General features: G+C 54.9%; 1 protein-coding gene across 2 annotated transcripts in view; it reads left to right on the top strand.

Moving 5' to 3' along the window:
* The window catches only part of PPP2R2B (protein phosphatase 2 regulatory subunit Bbeta), a 108,203-nt gene that overhangs the window by 79,429 nt on the left and 8,926 nt on the right, over positions 1-19,848 (top strand). For both annotated transcript variants that reach the window (XM_075103045.1, XM_075103046.1), the window contains exons 3-6: positions 890-1,055; positions 3,443-3,555; positions 14,654-14,831; positions 17,444-17,608. In XM_075103045.1, coding sequence (XP_074959146.1) covers positions 890-1,055; positions 3,443-3,555; positions 14,654-14,831; positions 17,444-17,608 — 622 coding nt within the window. The remainder of the gene's footprint in view (positions 1-889; positions 1,056-3,442; positions 3,556-14,653; positions 14,832-17,443; positions 17,609-19,848) is intronic.

Genomic DNA, 19,848 nt, shown 5'->3' with positions numbered 1-19,848 from the left:
CCGGCGGCAGCCGTCCTCCTCTGGGTGCGTTTGCTGGCGGTGGAAGGGATGAGTCAGGCCTGGCCATGAAAAATGTCACAGTCTGATCATGGTTTTAAATTTTTCTCGAAGTTACAGCCTCAAAATTATTTCTGTATACGCTGGAGAGAACCGATCGGTTAAAGGTTGCACTCATAGACGCTTCATCAACCTCTCCAGCAGTATTTCATTTCTCATTTCTCTCTCATTTTATTATTCCACTGCTTTTCTTGAACTTTAAGCTTCCTAATGTCACAAGGGATGTATTCTGTTCAAGTCCTGCTTTGGAGCAGGACTGTGCTCCAGGGGACAAGTGGGGCTTCGCAGCTCAAATGAATCATTTGTGTGTGTGAAGTTCATCTCCGCGATAGTTTTTGTTTAATTACCTCAGCCCCATTCAGAGGCTGGTGCTGGGTGGTTCACTGCATGGGATTTGCAGATACGCGACGCCTTACGAGTCTGGGCCATGGCACGCAGCATCAATTCCTGCAGATTGTGTCCTTTTCTTGGGTGCTTTGTTCTTGCTTCATATTTGTGCACCTGTGGGGCAAAGGCTGCTCATCCTGTGCAGGAAGCGTGGTGCCAGCGGCTCCTCCGAGGCTGGGTTCAGCTCCCGGCAGGGGCTGGCGCTCGGTCCCAGCCGCTCTCCGGGGACAGCCAGCGCGGTGGGACCCGTCCCCGCGCCGTTCCCGCTGCGCACACCAGCGTGCGGGAGCCGGCGCGCCAGGAGAGGCCGTGCCTTGGCATCAGACCCGCGCTGCGTCACCAGGCGCTCGCCATCGCTTAACAAACCTTAGAGAACCACAGAGTCAACAGAAAATATTCTCTTGCGCTCTGTGCCTCGAACTCCTCTGTGTTCCCCTTCCTGCAGAGCAAAAACCAGCCCCATCGCAGGGGAGAGTACAATGTCTACAGCACCTTCCAGAGCCATGAGCCGGAGTTCGATTACCTGAAGAGTCTGGAGATAGAGGAGAAGATCAATAAGATACGATGGCTCCCGCAGCAAAATGCAGCCTATTTCCTGCTCTCCACCAATGGTACGTGGCCGCGGGCAGCTGGACCGGCTGGGCAAGCACCGGCCCTGCTGCCCACTGCCTTGGATCCCTGGGCCCTGACAGCCAGACGGGGCCTTCTCTGAAGTGTTTCTTTGGGAAAAATATACGTTAAAAAAATGTTGACTCCCTTCAGGGTAACACGGTGTCACAGGGGCGCAGGAACCTGGCCAGAACTGTCTGGCAGAGCTCAGTTCCTGTGCACGGGGCTTAGTCCTTATTTCACAGCCTCTGCTCCCTGCAAGGGAGGGCATCTTTTCCCCCTGCTGACAACTTTTTAGTTTTATTGGGTTTTTTTGATCTTGGGAGCTTGGGTTTTTTTTCCTTTTTTTTTTTTTTTTTTAAAGAAAACCTGCAGCTGATTTGTTTCAGTTTGCAGCTGCGTTCAGCTCAGCAGTTCCATAGTACATTCAGATAAATATCAGGAGGATCCAGGAATATTACTTGGGATGAATGGAACCTTAAGATGGATGTGACTTAATTACTTCAGGGGAAGAGGAGGGGTCTAATTATCTTCCATAACCAACTTACTTTGTATTATAGAATTGACTCTATTGATCATTGTAATAAAATTCAAAGACTTATTAAACTCATTTGGGGGGAGAATCATTGAAACGCAATGAAGATTAATTATCAAGCATAATGTTCTGTTAATTGAGTTTTTAAATAGTTTTTTGATTAACAGGGTTATTATCTTTCCATTTGGGATGGTGTTTCATATGCTAGCAGGTTATCAAAATGATTCTTTTAGAAATACTCCTGTGTTCCGCTGTTTCTTTTTGTTCTTACTGTTAAACTAACATTATATATAGAAACCCCCTGAAGTAAAGCAGGTTAATAAAACCAAAATTAATGGCACTCTACTGGAATTGCCATGTAAAGGAGAAAATTAAGATGGATGATACAGTTGTGTATGAAACCTGGTGGAAGTGATGATAAACTACTGATACAGTCTCTGCCAGGAGAGAGGAAAGAAAACACCATTATTCAGAATAAAACCACATGTTCCTGGGGCTCCTTCCCCTGGGGCTTTCGTGGCACAGGCTGGGTGGGACACGCCAGGAGGGGATGGGGAGCTGCTGGGGGGTTCAGAGCTGCCTCCGGTCCATGGTAAATGCCAGGCTCTGTGCAGTTTCTGGGTGAGGAAGGACAGGATGACTTTTGAGTGAGTTACAGGCACCGTTTTGCCTCCTTCGGGGAGCTGTCAGGGACAGCTGCCCCCCGCCCATGCCTTGCTCCTTCGCAGTGCTGTTGTACCAGCCAGCTTGCTGGAGCCTTGAGTCGCCCGTTGCTCTGCGCCCCTCGTTGCACTCTAGATTTCTGCCTGAACTCCGCTGGAAGCAGAACTATTTACCTTGTGGCACACTGAGCCTGGTGAGCTTTAAAGCTGTGCAGAGCTCCCAGCGCCTGCTCCCAGCGCCTGCTCCCAGCGCCTGCTCCCAGCGCCTGCTCCCAGCGCCTGCAGGGTGACACGCAGCTGGAGCCACCCTCGGGCATCCCCATCCCTCCGTTCATGTTTCCTTGCGGGGCCAGCGTGGGGCTGGAGCGTGGAAGGCAGCTCCTCAGCGCTGGGGGTGGGCAGGGATGGCCAGGGGTGTTCGCAGCACGAGAGTCAAAGAGGAGGAGAAGTAGAGCAGCGAGCAGGGACAGAATTAGGAGAGCTGCCGCATCCTTGCTATTTAACACATTTCCAACTACTAGAAGCTAAATTCATTTGGAAATTCCTCTCAAAAAGTAATGGTGGCCCCTGGATAGCTGCCACATGAGCTGGGAAACGTAGGAGGAAAAAAATCTTATGTGGGAGCCTGCCCTTGGCTGGCTTTCCAGTGGGTGTGCAGGTGTGGGGAAGGGGGGGGCGTGCCCGTGTGGCGTGCACGAGTGTGCGACGCGCGGCGGCGGGGGGAGCCGAGCAGCTGCCTGTGGCGCTGGGCCCTTGCTGGGACGAACATCGGGTCCAGCCTCCGTGCGCTGCCCCGTTCTGGCGCTAGCACCTCGTCACCTCCTCTGGGGGTAACTCGGCCCTGTCACTCGATATATTGAACGGCAGCTTTCAGGGCATGACCTCTGAGGTTCTGAGCCCTGGGAAATCACTTCTTCTATTATTTCTCCATTAATGCAATAGTTCTGTTGTTCAACCATCTCCTTACATCTGCAATAAACGCACTGGCAGTTGTCCGGCAGGAGCAGGGAAAGCAGGGCTCTGGGATAAAGCGCTGTGGTGGCAGGTACATCTCCCGTAACTGCTTTCAGCAAGTTGCAGGTGGGGACGCAGCAGGCTTCTCACTGTTAAACCGGCTGTGCGGCCTTGGCGTGGTGGGTGGGCGGCTGGGGGAGCAGCCAGCCGTAACGCTCTCCTCCCTCCTGCCCCCCAGATAAGACTGTGAAGCTATGGAAGGTCAGCGAGCGGGACAAGAGACCAGAGGGATACAATCTCAAGGATGAGGATGGCCGTCTCCGAGACCCCTCCATGATCACCATGCTACGGGTGAGTGCAGGGAGACCAAGGCTGCCAAGGAGCCTTTCCTTTCACGGTCCTGGATGAAAATCGCTGCCGGCATCACCTGTGTGCCACGTTACTGGTAATGCCCTCCTGACGCAGCAGGTCGATGTTGCAGGGTGGGGGGGTGCGCCTTGTCTCAGAGGCCAGTGCTTTGGCTGGTGTGTGGGCGCGGAGGAGGGGGCTGTGCCGGAGCGCACCCGGGCTGCACCGACTCTGGGCCGGCGTGCCGTGAAGCGCTGCGTTGCGTCTCACGTTGGGTACCCCAGTGCCGCGGTGCTGCTGCGGCACTGCCTTGCATGCCCGTCCTGGCTAGGAGGCAGTTAATGAGCTCTCCCTTCTTAGTGCATTCACAATAGCAACTTATGCTTTGGAAGCATAAGTACGTCCTCTAAATGAGTTTTCCTCCCAGCCTAAGGAGATTAAAACCAGCCTCCTGAATCAAATGTAAACACCTAAGGCTACGTTTTCCATTTACTGAAAGGGGGATGGATGCACAGACCCCATTAAAGCAGACGCCCCTGTGCCCTGGGAGTGTGTCTGTCCCGGGAGCGCACCTGGCTGGCAGCGCCTGCAAATTTGCTCTTCCCCCAGTGCTGCCCTGGGATAGCTGCTTATGATCTTTAATTTGCATATAAAGAGCCAGCTCTGGCCCGAGGCTGTGCGTGCCCTGTTAATTCAATCTGAGCTCACCCCGTGCCCCAGGGAGTTCCGGCAGTGGGTGCAGGCAGCGCCGGCGACCCCGAGCATGTGGGCTGAAGCCCAGCACCCTCTGCGGGAGCAGGTCCCTTGAGCCCCCCCCAGCAGCGAGCAGCGTGCCTCTCTGCAAACGGGGAGAAGCTGTGCTCCCCTCTGCTTGATATTAGAGCAGAAACAGACAATAACTCCTTTAACCCGTAGGCCTAGAAATGCCAAGTATGCAGTAATTGTGTCATGACATTAATCAGCCCAGACTAGCTTGTAATTTATTAACATCCTGTCAGAATTCGCATTTTGAGTACTTGGGGGTTTTATATTTATATATAGAAAATTGTTGCTATGATTATCCTTGGCTCACTTTTATGGCTTCCAGTTCCACTGCAGATGAAGCCGTTGAGACCCCCAGACAGGTAGTTAATTCTCGTCTCCGTACTGAGTTGCTCCTGGTGGCTGGCAGGCATTTTTCTTTCCTGAGCAAGAAAACATTTTATTTCATGTATATATGTTATCTGCTGTCACGTTTCAGGCAGCATTTCCAGCCTAATACGCCGTCACCCAGGCAGCCCATTGGAGGAGTTTGCTCGGGATCTGGATGTTGAAGCTGGGGTTATCAACCCTCTGCAGGGCTGGGAGGCAGGTTTTAAAAAGATGGCTGTGCAAAGGGCCGTTACTCCAGTTAATGGTTCCTCCTCTGGCTAAACACACTGGAAAAGCCCTGGGCTTGTTGAGGAAATGCAGGTCACGGTTTCACCCAGGTCTGCCGCCTCGGTGCCTGCGCACGGGCGCCTGTCGGCATCGGCCCCGTGTCCAGGGGCCTCCTGTGCACCCCAACACACCGTGGGAAACCGCACAAAACAGCAAACGCAAGGTCAGCAGTCTCAAAGGAGCAATTTCTGAATATTGATTAATTTTTATTTCTAGTGTATTCTTTAAGAACATGGAATTTCTGGGTGAAGTGAAGCAACTTGTGTCCGGGATAAATGTGAAAATGCATATTTATCTATTGGGTTTGACCTGGCTATCAGCTCTGTAGGGGTCCTGACATCCGTGTTGCCTGTGGTGGCCATCAGGCTTGCGCTGGCGGGCGTGGGGAGCACGGGGAGACGTGTGCCTCACGCCCGCTGGTGGGCTCCCCCGCTCACGTTGGCTTTGCAGTGCCGTGTGTGCCCGGGGGCTTAACGCTGTCATTCAGCTGCTCGTCCTCCTTCTCTTACCTCTGTTACAGACGCTGGGGTGGGAAGAACACGTAGCCTGTGTGCGTTTGCTTGGGGGTGGGCGCAGGGTGGATCCAGGAGTGCCGAGCGGGCGGGCTGGGCTCCCCTCCTGCTCCTGCATTTACGCTCCCCCGTCTGCTCCTGCCGCACCAGCGGGAAGCGGCCGTCGATCGATCGGAGCCCGCCATGAGGGTAATGGTGCCTCGGCGGGGTGCACGGGCGATGTGGTTATGAAAATAAATAAATAATCGTCAGGCTTCTCTTCGCTATTGATCGTCGGCGTGAGCTGATTGCATTTCACCCCATCCTGGTGCTCGAATTGGCGACCGCAGCGCTGAAGTGGAGCTGAAAATTAACCCGGGTGTTTTTGCAAGCGCTCAACCTGAATTTACACCATCCGGCCCGTCCATCACTGCTCGTGCCCGGCGGGGTGTCCCTGAGGAGGGGCAGGGACACAGAGGTGATGCCAGCGTGGCCGGTGCCGGGGGAGTGCAGTGCCCAGCCCTGGGCAGTGCCAACGATTTCCCAAGGATGTGGGTCAGCCCTGCAGCATACGGGGGCCATGGTTGGGGTGGGGGCAGCCAGCCCATCCCTCCAGGCACCCACCTGCTCCACCCCTGCTGACCCTGGGAGCGCCCCTGAACTGCCGGGGTGGATGGAGGTGGCAGCGGTCACTGGAAGGAGGGAGCTGTGAGTTTTTTTCCCCTGTAGAAAGTCCTACTGAGATATCGGAGAACTGGGCCCTATTTATTGGAGGCCGCTGTCTGCCTCGAAAGTTTCAGCCTTCATTTTACTCTCAGTTCCTTTATTCCTGGTAGCAGCTTGATGCCATATGGCTGGAGGAGTTTGCTACTTGGGTGTCTTCCCTTGTGCTGTGAGATAGGGCGCTGTGATTCCCTGCTTTCCGGGGAGCAGCCCTGCAGGAGCGTACGGCTCCTGCTGCACAGCAACGGGAAGAGGTAAAACACGACGTGAGTGCTCAGTATTATGGTTATTAGTATCTGCCTGCGCAATGCCTGCTGTCCCTGAGGACGGAAGATTGAGGAGTCTTCCGCCAGCCCTGGTTTTATCTAATGTTTTGATGATTTTACTTAGACAGGTATTTACATAGCTGTAACCGTTTTGCTGCAGCTTGGTGTATCTTTGACGTTTAATTGTCCTGTGATGCTCACGCTTTGGAGTAAAACGGCATCCATGCACAGTTTAACTTTCAACCACAGACAAGCGAAGAAGGGTTTTAAAACCACCTTGCTGCAATCATCTCTTACCTATTTGTCATAATGGCTTAAATGTACTCGATGAGCATTGTTCTCTGAGGAGTTTCTAACCCACATAGTCCAAAAGGAATATTTAACTCTGCTCAGGCTGTAAAGTAAGGCTTTTGCTGTCATTAGAAGAGCTCTGCTTATTTGGATAGCCCCCAGACTAATAGCTACAGCCCTTCGGCCTCATTTAACAGCCTCCGTGAGTTCGAGTGCTGCTCCGTGTACAGCCATACCTACGCTGTGGGATGTGTGCAGGAAATAATTAACACAAATAATATCCAGGGCTTACATCTTTTTAAACAGAGAATGTCCTTACTTCGATCCCTTGCAGTGCAAGTCAGGCAGCGGTGAAACGCCGGTGCGCATCCTGCCACCGCAGGAGGAGGAGGAGGCTGCGGGCACCCGGGTGCTGTGTGGGGCAAGATGCTGCCTGTGCTTCTTTCTGAGGAGCAAAACCGGGGGAACCGGCCAGGAGAGGCAGCTCCTGGGCCTCCCTTTGCTATAGAGAGGGTCTGATATTTATGTTGTTTAAAGAGACGAAGCGGCAGCAGGCTGTGCTGCCAACGCTGCCTTGGCGTCTAACGCCTGAGCTCCGGGTGCCACGGGGACGGCTGTCTGCCTCCCTGATGTGCCGGGTGGAGGCTGCTGCTGCTGAAGGGTGTTCTTGTATCAGGCCACTGCACGTTCTCAGGCCGGGCTGGGATTTCTTACTCCACCGAGTCCCCTGCTCTTGCTCCCAGGGGCTCTCGGGAGGTCCTGCTGCTGCCTCCCCTCCTCTGTCCCAGGGAAACCCAGGGGAGCTCAGATACCATTTGGGAACAACTTCCCCTGCCCCGGGCAGCTGGTCTCTGTCACAAGCACTTTAGTAAGTACGGAAGCACTCTGCGAACTGGCTGGTGTGCACCTAACGAGCCCGGGGACCAGTTCCTCTGGCGGCAGGGCCGCGTCTCACGCGGGTTGTTAAGGACTCAGGACATGGCCGTGGTACAGAAAGTGGTTTTCTGTGGTCTCCCTTGGACACCTCCCTGGGTGAGGAATGACCCTCCCAGGCCAAACGCGACGTGGGTGCGATGGGCAGGTGCCTTGATGTGCCCGGCTCTTGGTGTTTTGAGCTGTCACGGATCTCCCTCTCACTAAGAGTTACCACTGCACTCTCTCAATTCCAGCAAAACAAATTCTGTTCTATATCTCCCGTTTTGCCAGAGCACTCAGATTTCTCGGCCCCTGGGCCCAGCTCCCTAGGGAGGCTGTGCTGCGTTGCTGCTGCATCCAGTGCACCCGACGGGCAGCCGCAGGGCAGGAGAGGGAAAGGGATGGGGGATGCTTCGGAGAAGGACTGCTGTGCTGCTGCATTTCTGCCCCAGCAAAGGGATTTGTCTGCTTGTCCTTTTACACATTCTCCAAATCATTACCGTTTAAACGACAAGTTAACGTGAAACATTTGGCACTTTTTTTTGGCTATAAAGTGCACATGGCAGAACTAATCAATTTCAAATGATCGTCATCAGACCATTGCCACAGAAATTAAAAAAAAAAGGATTTTCCCATTTTCATTAGTCACTTACATTGCTCTAAAGCCGCTCAATGTGTAATACTTGCAAGCTTGGCTGCCCTTTGGCAGCCTGGCCCCTCTGCCTGCGCAGGGCAGCCCTGGGCTCACCCCCACTCGGTGCCGCCCCTGGGAGGCCGGCGTGCTGGTCTGGGGCGTGCTGGGGACCTGTGGGGTTCCTGGCTTGGAGGCGCTTGGGTTTCGTCGCTCTTGAAGAGCACCCTGTGTGAGGAAGGGCGGGCTTGGCTCGGTCTCCCGCTGAGGCACGGCCAGCCTGCAGGGCTCGGTCTCCGAAGCCGCCGTGGGGGTAACGGTGGTTCCCCGGGGGATGGGCGCTCGCAGGCGCTGCCTGCGCCTCTGCCTGCTGCATTCTGCAGACGCTTGAGAAGAAACGAAGGAGCCTCTTTTGCCGCTGCCTTTCTCATTTTTTTGCTTTTCCCAGGTCATGCATTGAACTCTCTCCTTTCTGGTGAAAACTCATTATTCATCCTTCTAATATTTCTAAACTCACCTTGAAATGCCGATGACCAGGCTGACTTTTCAGATATTTTTTTTCATCTCTTCTTCCACGGCATTACACTGCTGGTATCTGTGTCTAGACATACTGTAAAAACAATGTGCTGGGCAGAACTGTCAAACAGGTTTGGATTGCTTTGAATTTGTGTTTGGTAACATGGCTGTGCTTCTGCACACTTCTCCCAGGAAAAGTAAGAAAACTGTAAACTGCTAGGTGGGATTTTACTGACACTGGCACTTTTTCAGCGGGAGCAATAAGTTTAAAAATACCTTTTCAAACAATCACATCTTTAAGGAGAATGCAATTCTGATGAGATTGGCATGAAGAGTTCAGCATTTTTAACTTCAGATGCGAAAAATGTTCTGTTTGTTCTTTGAGGTTTCTGCAGACTTATTTCAGAATTTACGTACAGATGGTGAAAGTAATCCTGGAGTGTAATAACTGAACTAGGACAAATTCTCAGTTACAAACAAACAAAAAAATACTATCATGTTATAAAAATACACAAAGAACAGGAAATCTGGGATAATTTGGGCCATATGTGGAACGACACTTGCAGTCAATGCTCGGCCTTATGCTGAAAACCCGTTGTGAACTGGCCCTGGATTTTTAGGGGGGGTATTTGTGTTGGTGGCCCCAACGGTTGGCCTACGTGGATGAACTTCAGGCTGTGAGCTTGGCTCCTTGGTGCCGATGGAGCAGAGCCCAGCAGACACTCCTGCGACTCAGCCCCCATTGCAGCTGGGACCCTCGGCCCACAAATGGCTCTCGTTGGCTTCTGCCGGGGCGTCCAAGTGGGGACAGAAGGACGATAGCCCCGCTTCTGCCCTCCCGCAGGGCTGGGGGCTCCGGGAGGGGGCGCGGGGCGGGTGGTGCAGGGACCTGCCGCCTGCTCCTGCGGCCCTTGCCCGCTCCCCCGGCGTGGTGGGGGCTCGGCATGCAGCCAGGTAGGGTGTTGCACCTTCTCCTCCTCCAGCTCCGACACCTGCAGCTGCGGGTGTGCGCGGGGCGCCTGCCGGTGCCGCTGCCCTGCGGTATGCCAGCAGCCTCGGTGGCAGAGTGGTCGCCGAGAAGCTGGACGTGGCTCTGGCTGGCAGGTCTGATGGGCAGCACGCGCTCCCGCCCCGGTGCCGCAGTGCTGGCTGCACCGTGCTCCTGCAGACCCGGTGTCCGTGGTCCTCCCGCGGCTCCTGGCCCCCCAGCTGGGATCCAGACCCCTTTGGGGCAGCCTGCACCCTTTGGATGTGCACACGTGAAGGTGGATCTTCCGATGGCAAGTCTGTGCCTGCATTTCGTTCTATGGAAAAAGGCTCAGTAATAGGAAACAGAAGAAACGGTGTTAGTTTGATGCTTAGCAGGGAGGGAAATGGCTAGGGAAAAGAGATGAAACCACAAGCTCTGTCAGCTACATGGACCAGTAATGAGATAGCGGGTTTATCCTCCCACAGGAAGGTACCTTCTACACTACATGGGGAAGGGCCGATATGACAAAATCCTGAAGAGCATGAAATTGTCAGTCTGCCATGAAAATAGTGTTTGATGCACATTTTGTCTGCAAAATATTAATCTGCGGGTGGCGTTGGCCAGTTACAGAATATGCCTTTTGTAGGTAAGAAATAAACATCGGGGAGCACATTCAGAGGCGCTCAGCTGCTGGAGCAGGTGAAGAACCTTGCCAGATTTATCCCCGGGCAGCCAGCTCTGCTCTCTGATTTGCCAGGAACCCGATTGCGTTTTCCTTCTTGCAAACCAAGGCTAGGGTTAATCTGGGCTTTGGCTGTGACTAATCCCACTTGGCCAAATCCTACCAGCGCGCCGAGGCTGCGCGAGGCTGCGGAGCAAACCGTGCGCCAGGCAGCGCTTGCGGGGAGTGGGGGCGGGTGGGCTGGCGGGAGCCGGGGGTACGCCTGGGTGGCCGCCCTGGCCTGGTGCTGCCGCTCAGCTCGTGCCAGGAAGGCAAGAGCTTGTCTGGCTGTAAGTGCAAAAGCAGAGAGGAGAGCTCTGGTTTACAGCATCGCGGTTAGATGCGAGCGCTGCCACAGTGGGGGCTGCTCTGCCATCGCCGCTACAGCCGCTGCCCTGCCAGGCCGACCTGCTGCTGGTCCCGCTGCACGTACCGGGTAATTGCAGAGCTTCGACCGCCGTTGGTGCTGAGACTTGGTAACCTCTGACAGGGTGGGGACTGGATAGACCTAAATGGATTATGTATTGATTTTTTTTTTTTAATGGCTGCTACTCTGGGTAAGATTTGTATCTCAGTGTAAGTCCAGTGCAGCTCCATTGTGCTAAGAGGATTTCCATGGAGGCAACTGAGAGCAAAGCCTCCTTCTGCATTACACAGGAGTGGGTGCGTGGTCCCAACGCTGGCTAGTCTGCGGTCGCCCTCTCCCCTGTCTGCCCGTGCCCGTGCAGGGGCGCAGGACCCGCACCAGGGCGATGCTGGGGTGCAGCAGCAGCTTTCTGGGCCAGAGGCAGCATTGCTGCTTCGCTTGTGTGCGCTGGGCTTTCCCTTCGTGAGCCAGCCCCGTCAAATTCACACCCTTGAGGGATCTTTGGCCTCCAGCATGTCCCGTGAGAAGGATTCCCAGCAGCGCCTTCGCCTTGCGCCTTCGCCTAGGTCGTCGAGTCCCACCTCGCCGCTGCCTGTGCTGGGGTTTCGTGTCACCGGGCTGACCCCAGTGACCCGGCACAACGGGCTTGTGTCGGTGAGAGGTGGTGTGACCACGTCACCCCGCAGCCGAGTCCTTGATCTTTTTCCCCTGTATATTGACTTGTGTGTTGAAAAAGCTGCGTGCCTCGCAGCACCTGCGGGCAGAGGACGCGGTTTTCCTGAGAAGTGCTGAATCCGTGCACCTCCTCGGGCCAGAGCCATCACAGCGCCGCAGACGAGGAGCAGCTCTGCCACACGAAGCTCTTCCCCCGGGGGCCAAGAGCGTTTGGTGACACTCAACGGGACAGACAGCGAAAGGGGGAAACCTGCTGGGAACAGGGGACAGAGTAGTGAGGTGGCAGCAGTTACTGACGTTGCGTTTCCTGCGCCGTGGTCCTTCGCTCGGCGGCTGGAGGCGGCGGGGGGAAACACAGCACCGGCGGTGGGAAGGGGCCGGGGCATGCGGCTCCCTCCCCCCCCCAGCCACGGAGAAAATGAATTTTACAGCTCAAGGGAGGATTAGTGCCTCATTAACTCAAGAAAGGGGAAGCCTTCGCCAAACAAGGAGAGAGAAATCGAGTGTCATGTGCGCTTTGAATGAGTGGGACCGGCTCTTTTGCAGGGGGTGCCTGCTAAAGGCAGAAAGAAAAATTAAGACATATTTTGTTTTAAATGAAAAATGACTGGCGTTCCCCCCCTTCCTTAAAACAGAAAGTAATTTAATTTATTAGGAGTTTATTTTATTTGACAGCCTTTCTATGTACTTGATGCGGTTTGTTACACTGAATTACCTTTTAATAATGGTTATATATAATACCAGAGCCTGCCCTGCAGGTTGGCTCCGTAATTGAAGACGGGATGCACTGAGGAGGTCTCTGTGCTGCTGAGGATTGCCATGGCAATGCTGGTGGGAGCCGGGTGGTTTAGGCAGACGCTGGCTTGGATTCTGCATGCTTCAAAAAGAAGACCAAGTTTCAGTTGCTGTCACGTTGCTCCATTTGTTGGGCGCTTTCTCTTCACCGTCACTGACGGCTGCTACCCTGAGCCACTCCCTGCCTGCCCAGCTGGGCTTGGGACGGCGTGGCTGCGGCACCCGGGGTCTTCCCTCAGACCACCCTTTCTTCTCCTTTATTGTATGTGAAGTGGAAATGTAATGCGGGCATCCGTCAGCTGCTGGACCGGGCCCCCGGGGTGCTGGGAGTGACGTTGCTGGAGACCAGGCAGCCCAGAAGGGAAGATGCAGCCAAGAACCGTCCCGTGGCTCTGCCTGTGATTCGCGTGTCGGCGCGGGCGCGTGTCAGTGCCGGCACCGGGGTCAAGCCGTCGGCACGGCGTCGCGTCAGCCTCCTCCACGGTGGTGATGTTTCCAGCCGGCTTCAGGGCAGACTTAAGCGGAGAAGAGATTAAGCCCAGGCTGGAGGCCAGCCTGCGCTGGGCAGCTGCTCCCCTTGGCCATCCTGCGATGGGGGTTTGCCTTCCGCTGCAAGATTTCTGCTGTCATGAGACAAGATCCCCAAGCTGCTGTGAGCTCCCAGCGCACTCCTGGCTGCTCCTGCTTCAAAGTGTCAGTGCTTTCAGGTTTACTTATTGATACCCTTAAGCAAAAGGTCGCAGCATGTGGTGATAACTTGGCATGGACACTTGCTGTTTTCCATATTGCAGTGCAGATTCTTGCCGCTGTAGCAGATAAAAAATCCTGCCTTAACAAAATGCTCACGGATGACCAGGTTTGTTCCTCTTGTGGGGTTTTACCTGGTGACAGACCAAGTTCCAGACATAAAAAACTCCCCAGCATTTGGCTCTGAAGTACTGTGTGGAGAGTTTTCTTGGCTGAAGAGTTTATCTTAGCTCTGTGGCTGTGAGCAGCTGCCCTGTAAGAATCAGGCAGGGAATTGTGCTGGGGTGCTGGAGGTTGCAGGTGGCCACGCCGCTCTAGCTCAGACCCGGGATGCCCCTGCCTGCGTCGCACCGCAGCATGTGCTGCTGGGCTCCGGTCGGGGACAGGGGCTGGCCTGGGGTTTCACTGCGAGGTGCAGTCAGGCTGCACAGCGGCATCTCGCTGAGTGAAATCCTCTGCCAAAGCCTCTGCTGTGCTTATTTCTGTGCCTGGCGAGGCCTGGTGTAACTGTTGAACCCTTTCCCTTTGCACAACTGTCATGTTTCCGACCGTCTGAATGACAGGCGGTTCCTGTAATCCCTGAGCAAAACGTGAGCCTCCATCCCCAGATGGCTGAGCAGAGTCCTTCAGCGGCAAACGATGCATCATTGCCTGTGTCAGGCTGAATTAGCAGGCAGGCTCATCACATTAAGCTCAGGCTCTGAGCTGGCAGTCCCTGTGCTCTAGTGTCACTCGAGCTGGCTGTCACACTCCCGTCCCCACCTCTGCAGCCATGGGAAATCTCTTTGGGCAGCACACAGATAATATACACGGTAATGAAGTAGCTTGAGGGACTAGCTTACTGGCAAACGGGAGCACGGACTGACACCTTTCTCGTGTATTAAGTTGCCTTAAGAGCGTATGTCTGAAGTTATTACTTACACCCCTCCTTGCATATGCTGTTCTTACTGCATCTCTCCGTCCCCCAATGTCTACATGAGTTATGCTTATTAATCTAAAGGCAAATGTGTATAGCTTTGATTCTAGTCCCTCCATCTGTCCCTGCCCTGTGCGTTCCCTTTCCCTGTCTCTTCTCATCTCTTACCTCCGTCGCTTCACTGGGAAGCGAGTGTAAAAAAGGTAAAAGAAAAATCTGTGCTGACCTGGCACTCTCGAGAAATATATTTCTGTTAGAAATGCTCCAGGAATTTCAGATTCCGGTTAACAGTGACAAAACAAGGCAGAAATGGTTTTTTTTTTTTTTTTTTTTTTTCAAAGAAGGAATGGTTGCTGCAACAGACATCCAGGCCTGGTTTAACTGGGCTCTCACTGCCTCACTGCAATCTAACCGTACTGGTGCCTCTTTCAAAAGTAAAAGGCTTTCGTGTCTGCTTGTCCTTCTGTTCACACACTTAGAAAGGCGTTAGGTTTCCTTGGTGAGAGCGCGGAGGGTGCAATGGAGCGCTGCCAGCTGGAGCTGTGCGGGCGCCCGCCGTGGCCGTGGGGGCATCCCTCCCTGCCGAGCGCCGGCGTGGGTTGGATGGGACAGCCGGACCCTGTCCCTGGGTGCTGACGCTCTGCTTCCCGTCCCGCAGGTACCCGTGCTCCGGCCCATGGACCTGATGGTGGAGGCCACCCCCCGGAGGGTGTTTGCCAACGCGCATACCTACCACATCAACTCCATCTCCGTCAACAGTGACTACGAGACCTACATGTCGGCGGACGACCTGAGGATAAACCTGTGGAACTTTGAAATCACAAATCAAAGTTTTAGTATCCTTTGGCACGTGCCGCCCCTGCGGCCCCTCGGACTGTCCCAGCCCAGCCAAGAGCAGCAATAAGGGAGGTGCCTCGGTGGCAAGTGGGGTGTAAAAGCCCTGGGAGCCCAGACACGTGCAAATCTCAGTGGGAGAACGAGAGAGCTGGTCGGGGACGCAGGTCCTTGGTGAAGGTGAGCAGCGGTGGGGGGACCTGCGAGGTCCAGCTCCGTGGGAGGCAGCAGAGCCGTGCCTGTGTCTGCGGTGATGGTGACCGAGCAGGTGGGGCAGCGTCTCACCTGGCCCCGTCCCCGCACCCTGGTCATGGTTTGTAGGTACAGGCGCTTCACCCTCTGGCAAGGGCTCGCAGGGGCTCAGGAGTGCAAAATAGTGACGTCCGCCATGCATCCAACTGCAGAACTTGAAATCCCATCCCCAGGTGTCATTACCAAGGCACTTCCATTTCATCTCTGCCCATGCTGCCGGGCTGCGCCGTGCTGCTGGCGGGACGCCGGGCCGTCTCCGGCAGGCACAGCCGGCTGTCACACCGAGCCGCTGCCTCCACGGCGCAGGGCTCAGCTGGCAGCGTCGCCACTGCTGCCTCCAGGTGTAGGTGACGCATCTTTGAGTTTTGCCTGCAGGGTCTGCGTGGGACGGGTGGGAGGGAGGGGGGCCCACGGGTGATGGAGAAGACAGATGCCTTGGGGAAGATGGAGAGAGGAAATATTAATCGTGCAGCCTCCGTTATACCCTGCAGCAGGGTGACAGGCTGCCAGTCACAGTTGTACAAATGAGGTCGTGCCAGTCACCCTTGTAACAGCCGCATCAGAAATAATAACAACAGGGCACTAATCATCAGTGATATTTATATAGTGCTTCCTACTGAGAAATCCCCAGGGCATGTGGCAGATTCAGGCAGCTGGAGAGGATTTCGGCAGTCACAGGCGTGTGGCTGGTGGGAGCGCAAAGTGGGTACGGTTGAGCAGGGCTGCAATGTGTGTTGCATTTCAGGGAAGAAGGTGAGGAGTACTAAATTCAGATAAGACCTCAGGGAGTTTAGATGGCCTGACAGAGTTTGGCCAAGGTGCAAGTGGAGCACCCAAAACGCTTGCTAAGAATCGATGGAGAAACGTCACCATGAGAGATGTCCACTCACATGTCCCATCCCACCAGCTTGCCGGTGTGTCGGTGTCACCTCTCTGCCCAGTGCCTCGGAGCCCCTTCCTGGGGCGTCCCCGATTTGGCTGAGCCCCACCGGGCTCTCTGCCTGGCACCGATGGGGCGTCGGGTGACGCTGGCGTGGCAGGGAGGAGGACCGAGGCAGCAGCCCCTGCCTGCCCGGGCAGGTGAGGAGCACGTTGCTGGCTGTTACTTTTGGCAATAAAAAACAAGTCCAGTCCCTGCCTGAGAGTTGATAATAGGCAGTGCTATGGATTGGAATTTCCTTCTGTTGTTCACGTCACCTAGCCACTTGCACGGTTTGGTGGGATTTGAAACCTCTGCTGAGCAAAGCATCGGGGCCGCCGCGAGGGGTTATTGCGGGTCACAAGTGCAGGATCGCTGCAGAACCGTGGGGAGTGCAGCGGCGGCGTGACGCCGTGCGGTCCTGGGCCGCTTCTCGTTGCAGGCTGCGTGCCTTACAAACGCCCATGCACCCGGACTTGCGGCAATCTGGGAGGGAGCCCTCACTGCGCCCCAGGGCCGTGCGCTGGGTTCAGGTCTGGCTGGGACTGGGGTCCCGGTTCTGCTGCGGACCCACAGCACGGCTGGGCTGTGAAACCACTCAGTGGCTGGGAACTGCAGCGGCTTCTGCGGGAATGCTTGTTGGTGTAAAACACCCCACACGGGTGAGAAACTCATATCTTCTTTTTTTTTTTTTTTTAAATACCTGTCTTGCTTGAAACAGCAGGATTTTAATGTGCTTTCCAGGGGGCGAGGAAAGGTGCTGGTTCTTTTTCCCCTGCGCACAGTGGGTAAATTGTCCCATGCTGGGTGTCTGGATTGCACTGTAAGATCGGAAAGTGCTTCCACCGGTGACTGCTGGCTTGGTGTCAGGCTGGGACGGACGCTTGTCAGCCGTCCCCTGCGGCACCGGGATGCTCTGTGGGGCTGTCCAGGTCCTTGCTGGCACCATCCATGGGGCCTGGGGACAGGGTCTGTGGCTTGGTTTTCAACCCAGCATTTCACCGAGCCCAAGCGTGAAATGTTGTGGAAATTACCTGTCCCAGAGCAGCCACCCCTGTGCTGTGGTGATTTTCGGTTGGTCGTCGTGCTCTGGGTTTTGTTTCCTCCGTGTCATTTTTGGTGCACTACTCACCATGCCCCGGCGCTGCAATAGAAGACATTTGCTCTGGCCCGGGACGAATGGGCAGAGTTAGGTCTTGGCTCCAGGCTGTGGTACCGGAGCTCCGGGCCCCGGCTGAACAGAAAACACGACACATTAACCTTCCCCTGCGTTGGCTCTGGCTGGTCCCGGCTCAGCGCTGCGGTTCTGCCCCAGGATGGTGCTGCTCTCCCGGGAACACCTGGATTGCATGGGGTGAGGGGGAGCCCAGGTGCCCAGAGACATCAGCGGGAGGAGCAGGGTCTGGGCCAGGCTGCATGGGGCTCCTTGACTCACCCTGCCAGACATCGTGGACATCAAGCCAGCCAACATGGAGGAGCTGACGGAGGTGATCACGGCCGCCGAGTTCCACCCGCACCACTGCAACACGTTCGTCTACAGCAGCAGCAAAGGCACCATCCGGCTGTGCGACATGCGCACCTCCGCCCTCTGCGACCGCCACGCCAAGTGTGAGTACAGCCCCCGCCGGCGGCACGGCCGGCGTGGCGTCCCCTTTGGGTTAAGAGAGCCCAAAAAAGGGAGTGTGGAGACCAACATGGGCTCAGGTCTGCCCTGCCACCTTGCCCCATCCTCCCTCCGGGTGTGCCAGACTGCGGTCCTACCGGCCCCAGGGTGTTCCCATGGCTACCTGCCCTCAGTCCTGCCCGTCCCCGAAAGGAGCAGCTTCCCCTGGGTCCTGGCCCCACACCCTTTGGGGGAGCATGTTAAAAAACCCCATGGTGATGTTTCGGCAGCAGCGGGTCCAGGGGGTCACTGGAGTGTCAGTGCACAGCGATGATGGAGCTGCCAATGCCAGAAGACAGTGAGTCCTGTGTTTCTTCAGGCCGTTTGTCCAAATAGCCCCATGTCCTCTTGTCAGCTGTGGTTGATGCCACAGGGGTCAGGAGGTGCAGAAAAGCCTCCCTACAATTTGGAATAAGCTGGGCAGCTAGGGAGCTTGTCCCTGGGCTGATGCAATGCGTGAGCTGCTGCTGAGGCAGCCTGGTTCCTGCTCAGCCTGTACATGTCAGGAGGATGTTACTGGAAATATTGCCCTTATCAGCAACTACTCAGTAAAATACTGGCACAAAAACCTAATGCATTTATGGCTGGGCTGGTAAATATGTGTTGCTGTTCTGTGTGCCCTAGCAGCTCTGTGCCGTGCACAGGGTTGTAAATAAGACACAAAGATGGGACAGACCGAAAGGAGTTTGGTGTCTGCCTTAAAGACAGCGAAATATGGCAGAAGCGAGGGCCGCTGTGCTGTGTGACTGGACAGCTAAACCTCTCTGTCTCCTGTTCTTGTCTGAGTTTTCTTCAGAAAATGGCCAATATCTTGTGGGAAATTAAGGAGATTTTCAGTGTTCAAAGTGTGGTCATGTTACGAGAATAAGATGCACAAACCGGGTGCAACTTGCTGGAGCCCCGTGCTAATAACCTGCGCCCTGAGAGCACCTGGGTGTGTTTCGCGTTTTGGTTTCCTAGAGGCGATAGGGAATTACACACCATCTAGTGCTTCTGGGCTTTTGAGCTGCGGCCGCAACCCGATACCTGTTTTTAACTGGGGTAAGGTGGATGGAGAGGAAACCTTACATCACTGGCTGGAGATTTGGAAATACTGAACGGTAGTTTTCCTAAATCCTCAGCAAAACACACCTTCCTTTCTTACATTTCCCGACCGTGCCTTGCAGTCCTACAGTGATGGCTCCCAGCTGAGAATCGGAATACAATTCAGGAGCAAACAAAATTCATTTTCCTGACACTTCAGTGGCAGAAGCCCTCCCCGGCATTTCCCTTTGTTTGGGCACTGCTGCGTCCTTCCAGCCCTCGGCAAGCACACCGGCCGGCGGTGAATCCCGGCTCGGTTTGACCTCTCCCGTGACATTTCGTTATTGATTTCCCTCCATCCCTCAGAAGCATCAGCCCCAGTCAATTGCAGTTCAGCAGATGTGTGAGTCGAAATTGAGACAGTTCATCAAAGTTCAAAATGAAAAGCAACATTTGCTTTCGGAGGCGAATTCTCCAACGGAGACATTTAATAACTGTCAATATTTAATAAAAATGCAGAAGATAGCACTGCACATCCCAGTCATGTTTATTTAGCTAGAACGCGGTTTGCTGCTCGGGGACAGCTTTTACTTATGTGCTCCGTCTATTAAATTTTGTTTGCCCATTTTATTGGAGGCTCCTGCGGGCTGTGACGCTGGGCGTATTACCTCCAGCCATGTAGCTGGCCTAAGAGCGGCCACCAGCTTCCATATGGAAGTGCCGGCTCCGCAGGGATGCGCAGAGCCGTGTGCTACCATGCGAAGAGGGGCAGTGAGGGGGTACCTACCCCGGCACCCCACGTGCGAAGAAATCGCATGCCTTGTCCGAAGGACCACAGGAGGCCGAAGGGGAGATCGGGATTCCTGGAGCAGCTGGTAACACCAGCAAAAGCAGTGCTGTTTGAAAAGCGTATGGGAAGGTGAGGAGAGGCCCTGCTGCGGGTACTGCAGTTATTTCCCTAGCAAAAGCCTTTGGGCTTTCCACTTCTTTTTTTTAAGGAGCCACCTCTGATTGTACCTGCCAAACTCCCGAAACAAAAGGCTCAAAGTGCAGCCTGTTCCCCAAAGGGGGACCTTTGCCTTCTTAGAATCATGGCGTGCTTTGGGTTGGAAGGCACCTTCGGAGGTCATCGAGTCCAGCCCCCCTGCAGTGAGCAGGGACA

The sequence above is a fragment of the Phalacrocorax aristotelis genome, chromosome 8 (genome assembly GCF_949628215.1).
Source record: "Phalacrocorax aristotelis chromosome 8, bGulAri2.1, whole genome shotgun sequence".
In the NCBI taxonomy this organism is placed as follows: Eukaryota; Metazoa; Chordata; class Aves; order Suliformes; family Phalacrocoracidae; genus Phalacrocorax; species Phalacrocorax aristotelis.
This window is presented reverse-complemented; position numbering and strand designations above follow the sequence as displayed.